Source organism: Papaver somniferum, unplaced genomic scaffold (genome assembly GCF_003573695.1).
Source record: "Papaver somniferum cultivar HN1 unplaced genomic scaffold, ASM357369v1 unplaced-scaffold_21, whole genome shotgun sequence".
Classification (NCBI taxonomy): Eukaryota; Viridiplantae; Streptophyta; class Magnoliopsida; order Ranunculales; family Papaveraceae; genus Papaver; species Papaver somniferum.
Window position 1 is genome coordinate 9,142,270 of NW_020631041.1, and position 15,020 is coordinate 9,157,289.

The 15,020-nt window shown below is 36.8% G+C and overlaps 1 protein-coding gene across 4 annotated transcripts; it reads left to right on the plus strand.

Moving 5' to 3' along the window:
- The first annotated feature begins 4,600 nt into the window (after nucleotides 1-4,600).
- Nucleotides 4,601-8,213, plus strand: LOC113340333. 4 transcript variants are annotated; one of them, XM_026585540.1, is made up of 6 exons: nucleotides 4,601-5,177; nucleotides 5,335-6,082; nucleotides 6,174-6,201; nucleotides 6,336-6,405; nucleotides 7,065-7,122; nucleotides 7,880-8,213. In XM_026585540.1, exons 2-6 carry the CDS (start codon nucleotides 5,999-6,001, stop codon nucleotides 7,997-7,999), a joined length of 360 nt encoding a protein of 119 aa, XP_026441325.1. In that variant the 5' UTR covers nucleotides 4,601-5,177; nucleotides 5,335-5,998; the 3' UTR covers nucleotides 8,000-8,213. The 4 variants fall into 4 exon arrangements, 2 of the variants coding, with proteins under 2 accessions (XP_026441325.1, XP_026441326.1); XM_026585541.1 differs by having other exon boundaries at nucleotides 5,356-6,082; XR_003355447.1 differs by having other exon boundaries at nucleotides 4,601-6,082; nucleotides 6,167-6,201.
- Nucleotides 8,214-15,020: the final 6,807 nt, after the last annotated feature.

Sequence of the window (15,020 nt, forward strand, 5' to 3'; positions counted from 1 at the left end):
TTGAAAGAATATCAAGATTTATCCATGTATTGCTAGAATTACCAAAATCAATATATTCACAAAGAAGTGAAACAATTGGTTTTTCGTCTTCATTAGAGTCATAGTTGTCGGACATTTCATCAAGAGTTGCAGCAAGACCTTTGTCCCCAGTTTTTTTCTTTCGATTTGGACACTCATTAGCAAAATGACCAAAGCCTTTACACTTAAAGCACTGCCGCATATCCTCGTCATCAGTTTCATCATTATCTCTATTTTTAGGAGGAACACGATTATGTGATTTATCTGATGACTGATTTATCTCTGGAGAAGCGTTTACTTATCTTCAAAAGAAGATCCCTAAACTTTCTTGTGATCAACGAGACTGACTTGTCAAGATCTTCGTCTGATGAATCAGTCTCAGAAAGATCATCTTCATAGATGTAAACACTTTTACTTTTGTCAAGTAATTTAGTGTTCTTTAGTGCTTTGAAAGCAACTTCCTTACTAGACTTGGACGTATGCTCATGATCAAAGATCTTTAGCTTCCCAACCAGAGCATTCCTGGACAGAGTTGCGAGATTATTTCCTTCAACGATGGCATGCTTCTTAGAATCGTATCTAATTGGCAACGATCTGAAAATTTTCATCACAATGTCTTTTTCAGGAATGGTCTTACCCAATGCAAAAGATGCATTAACAATTTCAGACACTTTGTGATTAAACTCATCAAATGTTTCTTCATCTGCCATACGATGGTTTTCCCAATCAGAATTAGGTTTTGAAGCCTATCTTCTTTCTCGCTGGTATTTCCTTCAAATACGGTTTCCAAGATATCCCAGGCTTCTTTAGACTTAGTGCACATAGTCACATGGTGCTGAAGATCTGGGCTAATGGCATGTATGATAGCATTTAATCCGTCAGAATTCTGCCTTGCAGCAAGGATTTTTTCTGGACTATATCTACCAATATCATTCGATATAGATACATCGCCTTCTGTATTAACCGGGGGGATCATAGCCATTAACAAAACGTACCCGTGTTTGAAAATCACGAGCTTGAAGAAAAGTACGCATAGCAATTTTCCACCATAGGTAGTTTGAGCCATCGAAGACTGGTGGTACGTTTATGGAGATAGAATTCTTGTCCATAGAGTCAGATCGCTATAAACACAGACTTGTAAGGTCTTTAAACGTGTTTGCCGGCCCTGATACCAATTGAAAAAGCGGGGGTCTAACAAGCACACCCAATATTTCGCTTAGCAATCTGTATGGATGATAGGTGTTTAAAAACACCTCTCTAAATATCAATTGATTATGCTTTCTTAGCTAGTTTTCTTGTGAAATTGTATTATTAGCTTTCTTTTATATTTTATGGGAATTTTAGAGCTTATTTCCAAAAAGAACAAGAAATTGTCTGATTGGCCACAAAAGAGACAAAATTATCATTGCACGAGAAACCACTATGGTATGAAGAAGCAACTACCTGAAGTCCATGAGGAATTACTTGAGGCGGCCAAGGAAGGCTGCTATTTGATTCTAATCGGGTTTATGATTGACACCCATGCAATTTATTCAGGGCTACCTCCTTCCTTTTATATTCCACGAACAGAGAAGCACTATTGGGAACCGGCGACTGATAATTATCATCTTGATGGTGATTAACTTAATTTGAAGAGGTTCTCGGCTTTGGAATGGTTCAGTGGTGGATTGCTGAGAAACTCGAGGGGAATGGAGATGTTTTCTGCCCTAGTTGGCTGTTGATGATAATACGAGGTTGGCTGTAAACTCGAGTAGCAAAACAGGTCGCTGCTGCCATTTAGGATGGTGACTACTGGTGGTGATGATGAAAGTGAATATGGACGGTATGGAGAACATGGCTTGCTGCCGTCGATTGAAGACTGAGATGGAGCTGGTGGTATGAGTTATATGGCAAATTCTGAAGCAAACCAGTTAAAGAGAAGGTGGAACTGTTGCCAGTGATTTTGTGGTAATCGTCTGGCTGAATTGATGGTTGTATATGAGTTCTGAATGGATTAGACGACATGGGTTTTCTTCAATTTCAATTGTACAGGGAAATGGAGAGTGTAGAAGATGAATCATGGACGAGAATAAGACCACCAGGTTGTGCACTTCAGATGTATGATAAATTGGCTGAATGAGCAGTTTCTTCTTGTTCACTGTCAAGAGTTTAAGACAGCAAAGCTCGAGTTCCTATGGCTGGCCAAGATGATTCCGGAGATATATTAGAAGCTCAGAATGGCAAGAGTGGGATGTAATGGTGGTGAAGTTGGTGATTTCAGGGACAAGAAGAGACCAAGATGGAGATGACAAGGAAGGAACTGACTTGAGTTTGCTGGTCACAATGGGTGGCACTGATGGTTGAGTTCGACTGAACAGATGGGTGAATCTCTACAGAAGCAAAGAATGACAGAGCTGAATGAATTAAACAATAGATGTATGTTTAGGATGTTGAATGAATTTGCAGGAATTGAGCTGAGCTGCTGTTGTCGACTGATGGAATGGGAACAGAAGAGAACTCGAGACCAAATAGAATACATGGCAGTGGATGATGAGCTTGGACTCTGGAGCTGTTGTGACAACCGATTAAAATCGAGATAGAATGCATGAACGTTGCTGTGGTTGTCGAGAAGAAGGCTGCTACAAGAAGTTTGAGATCGAGAAAAGATGGACTTGCCTGTGGTGATGCTGTTGGCAGCGATGAATGGTGCTGATAATTATTGTGATGCAGAATGGTGTGCTCGGGTTTGTATGGGATTTGAGAAGAAGTTACTGAGAACAGGGAGAGCGAAACTGAGTAGTTAACCGGAGAAGCAAAAATCCAGAGAGAGAAGTTGGCCGTGAAATGATAAGAAGAGGAATAAAATTTATCATGTTAGTTCCACGGAACTGACAGGCCATTTACAGGCTAATGAATTTTGGGCTGGGCTTTTGGTTCTGGTATCAACTCTTTTGTGCGAGAAAGATTTGGGACGAACCTACCTATCCATATACTACTAATTATAGTTAGTTTAAAGAGAAGTAAGGAATTTATTTTTGCGAGTTCGACACCTCGTTAATGGACTAACTCCAATATACTTTTAAGAGAATCAACTAGACAGTCAGACTCAATCTTAATAAAAGTATATCAAAGAGTTATATCTCACTTTCTCAATTCAATACTTGCTCAAGCAAATAGAAATATGCGAGTCTAATTGAATACAAGAGAAATCACTTGAACGGTACCAAAGACCAATGTTCAAGGATCAATCAATTTCAATCACCAACCAAAGGTTGGATTTCCCAATTGATCGATTCAACGCACAACCTGTGATATTTCAATTATATAACAAAATATAATGCGGAAAAGAAATAACACAGACACCAGAAGTTTTGTTAACGAGGAAACCGCAAATGCAGAAAAACCCCGGGACCTAGTCCAGATTGAACACACACTGTATTAAGTCTACTACAAACTAACTTCGGTCTGGACTGTAGTTGAACCCCGATCAATCTCACACTGATCCAAGGTACAGTTGCGCTCCTTATGTCTCTGATCCCAGCAGGATACTACGCACTTGATTCCCTTAGCTGATCTCACCCACAACTAAGAGTTTCTACGACCCAAAGTCGAAGACTTTAATAAACAAATCTGTATCACACAGAAAAGTCTACGGTAATAGATAAATATGTCTCCCACTGAAATACCTACGAGTTTTTGTTCTGTCTTTTGATAAATAAAGGTGAACAGGAACCAATTGATAAACCAGACTTATATTCCCGAAGAACAACTCAGTATTATCAATCACCTCACAATAATCTTAATAGCCTAGCGAAAGAAGATATTGCGGAATCACAAACGATGAGACGAAGATTTTTGTGACTTCTTTTATATCTTTCATATTGGAGAAATCAATCTCAAGCCAATCTTACGATTGTACTTAGTACGATAGAAACAGCAAGATCAGATCACACAACTACAAGAAAAGTAGTATCGGTCTGGCTTCACAATCCCAATAAAGTCTTCAAGTCATTAACCTATAGGGTCTCGGTAGAAACCTAAGGTTAAAGGAGAATCGACTTTAGCTATTACAACTAGTATCACACAGGAGGTGTAGGGGAGTAGGTTTCCCAGTTACTAGAGTTCTCCCTTATATAGTCTTTCAAATCAGGGTTTGCAATCAATGTTAGCTTAGTAACAAAGCATTCAATCACTACACCAAATTCCCGGAATCGTAACAGCAATTCGTAACGGCTTACGGGCCGTTACGAATTTCCCGTTACAAATGCCCGTTACAAAATATTCGTAAAAGGCTGAAGTCGTCACTAAATTTCTAAAAATTAGTAACAGGGTTAAGCCGTTACGAAACTTTTTTTAGGCGTGCCAGTCACACGCTTGGTCATACCAAGGTGGTAACACCTTTAGAATGTGCGTGTGCCATTCACATGCGTGCTATTATATTTCATCTTACACCATATATGCCTAAGGTAACATCTCTACCCTTCATTCTAGTATCGAGATGCATCTCAATAATAAAACCCTAAATTTTATTGCCACACCATGTTTTTCTTCATCTCTTTCTCTTTCTCTATCTGTTTAACTCCGCCTCTTCGTTCCTTTTCCTCTCTCTCGATCTCTCTACACGGTGAGAAGATACAAATACTCAAAATCCTACAAAAAACAAGATCGAAGGAATCTCATTCATCTTATTCTTCTTCTTTATTCTTCTTACGTTCTTTGTTTTTATGCTTCTCAGAATGAGAAATTTTTCATATCAATTAAGAAGAAATCTAGGGTTTCAGTCGAAGAACGAGAAGATTCGGATGAGGTTTGAATGGATCTGAAATTGAAGATGGGTTTGATTCAGATGAGGTTTTCGGTTTTGTGGATTGTGAAATGAAGATGAGGATCTGTATCTTATCTTACAGGAAAGGAGAAGAGGTTGATGCTGCTACTTTTAAACAGATGAAATTAGGAATTAGGGTTCCTGCATCTGTTGTTGCTGATAATTTGAGAGGGGTTTCGTGGAATCAAAATCTGTAGCTGTTATAGTTGAAGATCGAAGATGGAGGTTCTAGTGTTTTCCACTGTTAAAGGAAGAACGGATTGATGAAGAAATTGAGTTAAAAGAGAAAAGAAGATGAGGTTGAATTCAGAGGTTTGCGCTAAAGGGTTCTGCTGGATTTGTTTTGAATCTCAGGGTATTTCTTTAATTCATTTGATTATTATCTTTGTTTATGTTTTTGGCCTTTTTGGTAAACCCTAGTCTAATTTGTGATCTTGGATTTTGAATTTAGGAGTCTGATTTGGTTATTTAATACAAAAAGTGTTAATGTATTTGAATTATTATGACAATAGTTTTGGAAATCGAATTGGCAGAGCTGTTAATGTATGAAACACAGGTTCATGACAGAAAAGAAGATAGGTTATGCTGTTGCGGTAGAGATGGGAGCAAGCAGCTAGTTATGGATGAGTCTGAGCTGAAACAGATGGTGGTGACCATGGCAAGCTGCAATGGACTGAAATAGATGTATATGTAGGATGCAGTTGCAGGTAGAATCTTGTGTGTTTTGGGAGCAGAAGCTGATGTTGCTGGTAGAATGAGATGTTGAAGTACAGCTGAGATGAAATGAGTGGTTATTGGTGGGTTGTTGAAAGCCTGAGATGCTGCTGCTGCGAAGAATAGATTAAGGAAATGGTCGCAGTCATGATGAAGCGGACTTGGAATTTCAGGTGCAAGCTGGAATGTGATGGCAGTTGTGGTTGATGCTGAAATGAAGTGCAGGAAATGGGTTGTGCGGGCTGAAGGGAAGGTGGCAGTAATACTGGAGGGCTGCGAATTGATGTCGGACTTGAATGTTACAGGGAAGAAATGATGTTGGTGTTGATGCCGTTGCTGTTAAGGCACTCAGATGCGAGCTGATGCTGATTGATTCGTGTTTGCTAATCATGATTTATCTTTTCCTCCTGCTTACTTGATGACCTTAATCGAACCGCTATAAAAATTTGTTTACAGAATTTAATGTTTTTGTTTTCAGAAATTGATACTAGTGATAGTGGATTAAACACATCAAATAGGTGCTTCCAGATTACAATCTCTCCACAAGTAAGATTTTTCTTACTTTCTTATTTAATTTTTATTTTTATGTATGGGCATATAGAAGTGAACCCTAAACCTTGGGTTTTCTAGTAATCAGGAAGAAGACGGTGAGGAGACATCTAAAGGTATGGCAGTATTGCTGATAGAAAAGGACAGGATAGTAGAAAGACACATTAAACAGTTTTAATTTAGTGCATTACGCGAAGTTTTGTTACTTGAATCGCGTTACTTAACATTTTGATGTTGTTTTATGCTGCAGTTTTGCTGCCTTTAGTTTTTGCTCACACTGAAAAGTACCCAGATGAGCCACCACTTCTGCACGTGAAAAGGTTGGTAAAACATACATATAAAGACCGGTCCTATAGTATATTGCCTCATGTTCGTGTTTCATAGTCAAACACCCTACTGTTGTTGATTATGGTCTATTGAAATACCATTCACTATTTACACCGGCCATGTATATTTGGTCGAGATACCTTTAGGATCTCGGGCATGTCGTTGTGGTTATTCTTGCATATTGTGCTAATGCCTTGGTAAAATGACGGACAAATGGTTTTATTGGTTACTTTGCTTGATTATACTGTGTTGGGGGGCTACCTTTTTGTTGGGCCAAATCCCAAATTGACCTGATGTTCACTTAATTATTCAGCCCTTACTGAAAATATTCATACTCACTCACCTACTAACAAACTATAAGAGATTTTTTTCATGCAAGTTATGGATTTTTTTTTTTTAAAGTTCTGTAAGTATTATCTGATGATCCAGTTAGTCATTAATTGTATATCTCTAACCAATTGCTCAACTTGTATGGTAAATTATCCGGTCTACCCGATATACCCATGTTCAACATACTAAATATTCTTAAGTACTTCTCAGTCGTGACCCCCATCTTGGCTATCCTTGTTGTATTTACTTTTTTGGCTTCTTATTATCCTCCCTACCTAGATTGGTTCAAGCAACTAAGCTATTCTGGGTTTATTTTGTACAGTTTAAAAGGAATACCGTTAGAGCATCTCCAGGCGTTAAAACAAAAGCTTGAGGAGGAGGTAAATCCATGTATTTTCTAAATCTAATCCTTACCAAAATTATACTGTAAAGAAACAGATCTTCTTAATGCCCTTAATTGTTTCTGATTGAACTTCTGACCTTCATGGTTTACTTGATTAACCTGAAGCCTAGAACCAGTTTCTATTAAAAAAAACAAATGATTTAGGTTCTCAATAACTCGATCCTGATAATTTTCTTCTATTATTCCTCTTTTCTTTTCATATTTGCTGAAGCTGATTTTGTTTATTTATAATGTCGTATTATGTGACTAAATCGATTTTGATCATGCTTATATGTCCTTCTAATTAGATGTTAGGACACTTATGCTTACATTGTTCTCCTATATTTTGTGAATGTAACTTATTAGGAAAAATATTACTTCATGTGCTTCTTAGTAAAACTATAATTGACATGAATGTTCCAACTATTTAAAATACTCCAGCTGAAATAAATATATTTGCATCATCAGTCTTTTGCTGTGTTCATCTTCTATCAAAAACAACTGCAGTTAAAAATGTTTGACCCACTTTTGTGTTATTTTAGGCATCCAAAAATCTTGGCATGGCTATGAATCTGAACTGCTGTGTGTCACATACCAAGTAGTAGCTCTATATAGGGTGTGGATATTCTTGCTATTTCATTTCTGTATGATCTACAATGTTGAGAGCATGTGACCTCTCTGTATGTTCAGTTTTTTATGCTTGTACATTTCATAAATTTGGTAGCTTTATAGATTTTCTGGTTTGTTTCATGTAGTATGGGTTGGGCATAATGAACTTAAAGCGAGCGATTATGAAGAACGTGATGAAGAATTCTTGGCAACTAGTGTTTGGGAAGTATCTGCGAGCTTTGAGTAAGTTACTATGTAGTGTATGAGCTGAACTTATAAGTAAAAATGATTTGGAACTTTATGTATTCCCTTAGAGTCTGATACTTCACAAAATATAATTTGGTATTTAGAGAATTTGAGTTCTTTTTTGATGTGAATTGATTGAACGTGATGTTATGAATGTATTGATGGAAGAAACTATTTTTGAGTGTGGACGATGGATAATGTAAAGTGTATGCAGTTGGAATTCCGACGTACTTTCAGGACGACAATGAACTGCCGGTCAATATTGACCTGGTCAAAATTGGTCGTTACTGACTGGTTTTGACCAGGTCAAGGTTGACTGGCAGTAATTTTTTTGCTCTTACGAAAAAGTTCGTAACGACTGCAAGCTGTTACAACCTGCCACGTAGTAACGGCTTCGAGCTGTTACAATATGCCACGTAGTAACGGCCACAAACTGTTACGACGGTTGTGTTACAAAAAACATTCATAACGGCTTTCAGCTGTTACTAGGTGGAAAATTCTTAACGGCGTCCACCTGTTAGGAGGGACCTTACAACCAAAATTCGTAACGGCCTAGAAGCCGTTACAAAAAAATTGTAATACCCAATTTTGCAACAGGCGACAGCCTTTACAACCTGTTTTAGTAACGACTTAGGTATGTTACGAATCCAAGAATTTGGTGTAGTGAATATTCACCGTTAGACGAAAACCTGATTAGATTCAAGCTAATATCTTTCAACCTTTAGATCGAAACTTAGCTTGTTACACACAAATTAAATGCACGTTTATTTAGGTTTGTGTAACCGTACCCAAACATGTACATCTAGTTGGTTCAACAGTAGTTAACCAAATGGTTATCCATATGAGCACTTTCATATCAACCATATTCTTCTTTACCATAACTAGTTCAAATGACTCAAATGAACTAGTTAGAGAGTTGTTCAATTTCTTAGATCTTATAGAAGTATACAAGACACAATCGAAGCAAAAACGATTTGATTCACTCGAATCGACTCATGAACTTCATAGCCACGGTTTGCAAACTTGCATTCCCTAGTTAATATAAGTATAAGTTCACGAATAATCGTTTTTAGAAAATAACCAACTTAAATACGCGGACTGGGTACGCAGACTTTAGTACCCGTAATAAGTTTGTTTTCAGTTCACAAACTCCAGCAGAAATTCTCGTGATGAGAACTTCCGACAGTACGTAGACTTGGTACGCGGACTCTAGTTCCGGATTTCTTGAGCAGCAAAGTATGCATACTTTGGTTCAAGGAATAAGGACTTACACACATATGTGTTACCACAAAATGTTTATATCCTTGTATGGTTATGTAATCTAAACTCTAATTTCAATCATTGAAACATTCTTAGAGGACGTTATAGTTGTTATTCACAAACCATTTTTCGTCAAAGACATTTTCAAGTGATTTAAACATAATATGACTTTCGTCACTAGTAAAGATGAACTTGGCCAAAGCGAAAGCTTGCCAACACATATTTCGAGAAATAGATAAGAGAGATAAACTCGGCTCGAAATAGCAAATGTGTATAATCAAAGTCTATATAGCAAAACGACTTTTGTCTCAAGATAGGAGATAGAGTAGATAGACTTTTGAATGATAGATAAGTTCAAATCTCCAAATACCTTTTAGTCGATGAAGTTCCACCAGTTCCTTGAGTAGTTCTTCGTCTTTGTATGATGATCGCCATGGAACTTGAGCTCAACTATACTTTCTATCCTAGTCCGAGACTTAGCTATAAGTAGACTATAAATGAACACTTATATCTTTGATCACTAACATTGAAAAACATGCTTGAGATAGCAACGCATGCGAGTTCGACCGAGCAGTACTCTAACAATTACGTTTAATCAAGCGACTCTAATTGAGTTTTGATACTAAAATATGACAATAAAACTTGACATACCAATGCTTGGTGGGTTCAATCGAGCAATGCTCTAACATGCCATATAGTGACCCCCGCCAGATTTAAATAATTATCGTGCTGATAGGATATTGGTTTTTTCTTATTGGTCCAAGAAGAAACTTATAAGGTTATTGATCAGAAGAATGTAGTGCAACAGATATTCAAAAGTCACAAACCATGTAACTCTTGCAAGGATACAATTAAGGAGAAGATGAATGGCAGTTCTATTTTCAGAACCACATGTTGGACACATATGAGTCTGATGAGGAGAGTATTTCAATACCACATATTCAACTGAGAGAATATTGTGACATAATTTCCGCATGAAAATTATTGTTTATATGAAATTCTCATATGCCATATCACATGTTAGTGTTGAAATACCAAAGCAATGACTTGAAAAATTCACATCTTGTTGATGCTCCCGAATGAGTTGGTGATACCTATAACTCACAATAAGTTTAGTAGATTTTGTGAGAGAGAGCTGTAGAAAATCCGAAGCATGAGGATGTATTAAATGACCATTACCGATAGCCCAACTATAATGATTTCTAACGATTTGAAGACCTTTGAGAATGCTTCTCCAAATCCAAGTACGATTTGATGGTAAGTTATCGGTCAAAATATTTTTGTTGGTGAAATACCTATATCTAAGTACTTGAAACCACTTAGAAGCTAGCTCTGTTAATAACCTCCATGTCAATTTGGAATCATAACTAGATTAAATATTTGAGGATTTTTAAAACCGAATCCACCAAGTTTCTTAGGGAAGCACAAGGAATTCCACGACTTATAAGAATTACGCCAACAAGTTGATTTTGAAAAGACGAGGTACCCAAATACACCACGATATTTTCACTATCAATATATAAGTTTTTTACCAAGTATGATCGTCTATGGACAGAGTTGAAACAATACACAAACTTCGGTACACACTTCGTGTGATCGTCTATCGATACGAGATCGAGAAAATACAATAACAAGATCACTTGTGTGATTGACTATGGATTCAAGATCGAGACGATATGTAAACGAAATGATCACTTGATAATAGGTTCGATAATAAACCGAAACTCTATAGGATGAATATAAAGTGTTACGAAATTAACATAAAAGTGCAATTTACTTTAATTATAATAAAACAATTATAATGCGGAATAATTAAGTAAATGGCATATCAATATTTTGTTATCGAGGAAACCGCAAATGCAGAAAAGCCCCGAGACCTAGTCCAATTAGACTACCCCTAGCTACTTATTTTCCTCAATATCCCTGCGTCTTCGACTTCTAGAGTCACGCACGTGAATCACCAATCCTTTAGATCGTATTCCAAATAGTAAAGGATAAATCTATTCGATAACCGCTCTATTTAATCTTGGTAATAAGATATTATGAGTCCTTGACAAATTCTCTTTTATTTAATCTAATAAAAACCTTTGTCTGGTTAGATCAATCTATCTTTTGATTACCGAAATAATCAAACTCTATATTTGCAATCAATCAATATAGATATCAAGGAGAAACTATAAGGTGATGCCGATCTCACGCAACTAATCAATCAAGTCTATCAAAGATAAAATACGGTTCTGGTTGGATCCCAGCCGATCAAGTGCACACAATTCACAAGATACGAAAACTAATAAGAAAAACTTTATCGTCTTCAAAACTTCGTTTTTCTTCAATAACCTGCACAACACCACTTGAGACCTCTTGTGATCAATCACACATAGAACAAAGTCTATTAACAATGGATTATCACAAGATGTCTTTAGATCCGAAAAAGGTTCTAAAGATCCTGTCAATACTTTGATCTAGTTTGAGTGAGCCTTATATCAGAAAAGAAGGTTCTCAAGAATAAACATACTAGGTGCAATCAGAGTTTCAGCAACTGTTAGTCAATCAAATCAATAATCTAAAACTAGAATAACAATGCAGTTATATAGTTTCCCACCAATGGTACTCGTAGAGCTTCTTGATCCTACAGAAGTCTTTAAACGAGCGGTCGTAAGAGATTTCGCCTAATTAGGGTACTTTCCTCTCCAGATAGACAACTCTACCAGAAACAACAAGAATGAAGTTTGCCTGGCTTTTAGGATTGCAAGAAATGAAAACTCAAGTATTTATACACCAAAGTTGTTTGGACAACAAGGAAATTCCAAAAACGAAAATATTCTCAAGATATTCACATTAAAGTACCTAATTTCGGCTTTCCTATTTCTACTTAAATAACAAACCATATTTATGGAAACTCTCATAGAAAACTTCTATTATTAGTCTAGCACATTAACTAATAATACTTTCCATAGGATATGCTTTAATTGCTGGTAATCAAAACATATATGATGAAAATTATAACTAAATGCTTTCCACTTTTTCGGACATGGGATCACGTATCAAGGAATATCTTTGAACAATTAATGATAAGAATTATGTACATGTTCAAATAATATCGACATCTATAAGCTTATCATCATAGCAAACCCAAAACACTAATTCACACACATCATGAAGAAATATGTGATTCATGGACACTTGGTTTTTCTCATGGAACTGATTATACCATCACTCCAAAATATGTTGTGGCCAGTTATAACATGATTCCAATATAGGCTGTAATCGGTTACACCTTGCTTCCCGAAGAAACTTGTGATCGGTTATACCTTTCTTCCCAAAGGTAGCTTGTGACAGATTACAACTAACTTCCAAATTCATCTTGTGACTGGTTATACCTTGGATCCCAAAGTAACTTCTGACCGGTTACAACTTATATTCCAATATAGCTTGTTATCCGTTACACCTTGATTTTCAATATAACTTGTGAACGATTACAATTAGTTATATTATATAGGATATGGCCGGTTATACCATAAATCTTAACAAGTTAAGATAGGTTCTGCCTTGTCATCTTATATTGGTCATTCAAAAGATATTCAATAAAGAACCTGACCAATTATGATTTCCTTTTGATTATGAAACAAGTTCATATATGTACTTCCTTTAAACAAATGTTATAAAAAATTCGCTTAAATTTTGAAATCATAGCTATATCATGCATACATAATCAAGCCAATATAGACAATAGATTATGTCGATGTCGTATTTACGAAGTTCAAAAGATAAGTGTTATACTTCGTAATTCAATAATTAATTTCTTGATACTTTGATCATAATATTATGACCAAGTATAACCACTAGAGTATTATTTATATACATCTTCGCATGTTATGTTTTTCAATATAATCTGACTTGAAAGATACGTTAGGAACGGAAACAAGATCGAGTCAATATTAGTAACCTCAAGAGGAAGGATGATATCGTCGTTATATTCGTTACTTCTTCACTTTCTTTAGGTCTTCGGAGTAATACTTGTATTATCAACATGCCTATACTTTCTAGTCTAACCTAAACTAAGTTGACTGTAGTATTTAATCATGCACGCGACTCTAGATGATACTAAAATATGACAACCAAACTTAACATACCCAACGCTTGGAGGGTTCAACCGAGCTATGCTCTAACAGATTTCATTCCACCAGTATTGTCGTTGAAGTTGATTCATCTGCTTTATAGTGGTGTTTGCATAAGGAAGTAATTCATATGGAAATTCGCTATAGTACTCATGACTAGTTGTATTTGAGTATATCTTCCAGCTTGACTTATTATTTTTCGACGCCACCCTTGTCTATAGTTGTGATTAAACTGTTAGAAGTATAAGCGTCTTTACTTCTTTTATCTTTTACTTCAGTAACTGGTGTATTAGGAGTGTTAGTTTTATCTTTATCTTTGAGTCATTAGGTTAGGTCTTATCTTTTAGTCAATTTGTTCCTATAAGTAGAACAAGATGTCATGTTTCTCAAATCAATGAATACAATTATCTTGCACTACAACTTCTGTCATGGCATCAAGAGCCAGGGAGAAACCTTAGCGGTTTCTCCAATCCTTAGACCTATTTTAAATAAACCCTAAGTTCTATCTGCATTTGATCTTCACCTACCTCACTATTTTTCTGAATCTTACGGTACTGCCAATTCAATCCCATCTCACCGTTATTTCCTTTCAGGCGACTGAATCTGTTGTTCAACAACAATAGTTAAAGCCCTCTTTCTAAACCTAAACACCTTTTACCCTTAAACACCAAAGTTCAGATGTACCAATTCTCTTACAAACTCCCAATATCAATATTTATTTCTTGTTTTTACACATACTTTACTTGATCTGGAACCCCAAAATCAGATTTGAAATAATTTCACTTATACAAAGTGCTTCCGTTGAATCACCTTTTGACTACTTGTTTGAGGGTGAAAACGGTTTCTGCTGATTTCCGTAATTTCGTGTGTTGTGGGTGAGAAACGAGTCTAAACCCTAAACAATGTACTGCAAGGGAGTACTTTGATTCGAGATATCAATCTGTACAAATCCGGCCTAAACCAAGAAATGGTCGTTCCAGACTTGCTTCGGTCACAAAGTGAAGGAGAAGGGTTGGTCTTAGGGAGGGAAGCGAAGAGAGTGTTGAGACCATAATAGTTGATTCCGGAAGAGTAGTTGTTTGATGACTTGTATCAGAAAGTGAGACCTAGCAGGTTGGAAAGCTAGCAAGTAATTTCTGAGTGTGGTATTCTCCTGACCAAAACTTGTCTTTGGTGGAAATAGGTGAGACCTATTTATACAAGTCGCAACGAAACGTACCCTGGTCTCGTAAGAAGTGGAAATGGTTGAGTAAATGGAAGAAAATGGTAACTGTTAACACCTGGAATTGATGTTTCTATAATGAAGGAAATGTTTCACCATTACTTCTTGTATTTACTAACCGCCTCACCCTTATGACACTTTCCTGTAACGGGCGTAGTGTATGCCACACGCTGTAAACCGCCAGACCAATACCCTGATGAGCGTCCCCCAGTTTGTGACATGTTTTGATGTCTCGAGTGTTTTCGTGGAAAACGTGTAGCGTGGCCAAAGGATTTGGCGTTTGTAGCCAAGTTGGTGTCGTGACCAAAGAATAAGCATCGTAGCCAGGTTGGAGCCGAGACCAGAGAGTTAGCATCGCAGCCAAGTTGGTGTCGTGACCAAGAGTTAGCATTACAGCCAAGACATTGCCACGAGTCATTCGGTGGCAGGTTTGTACGGATG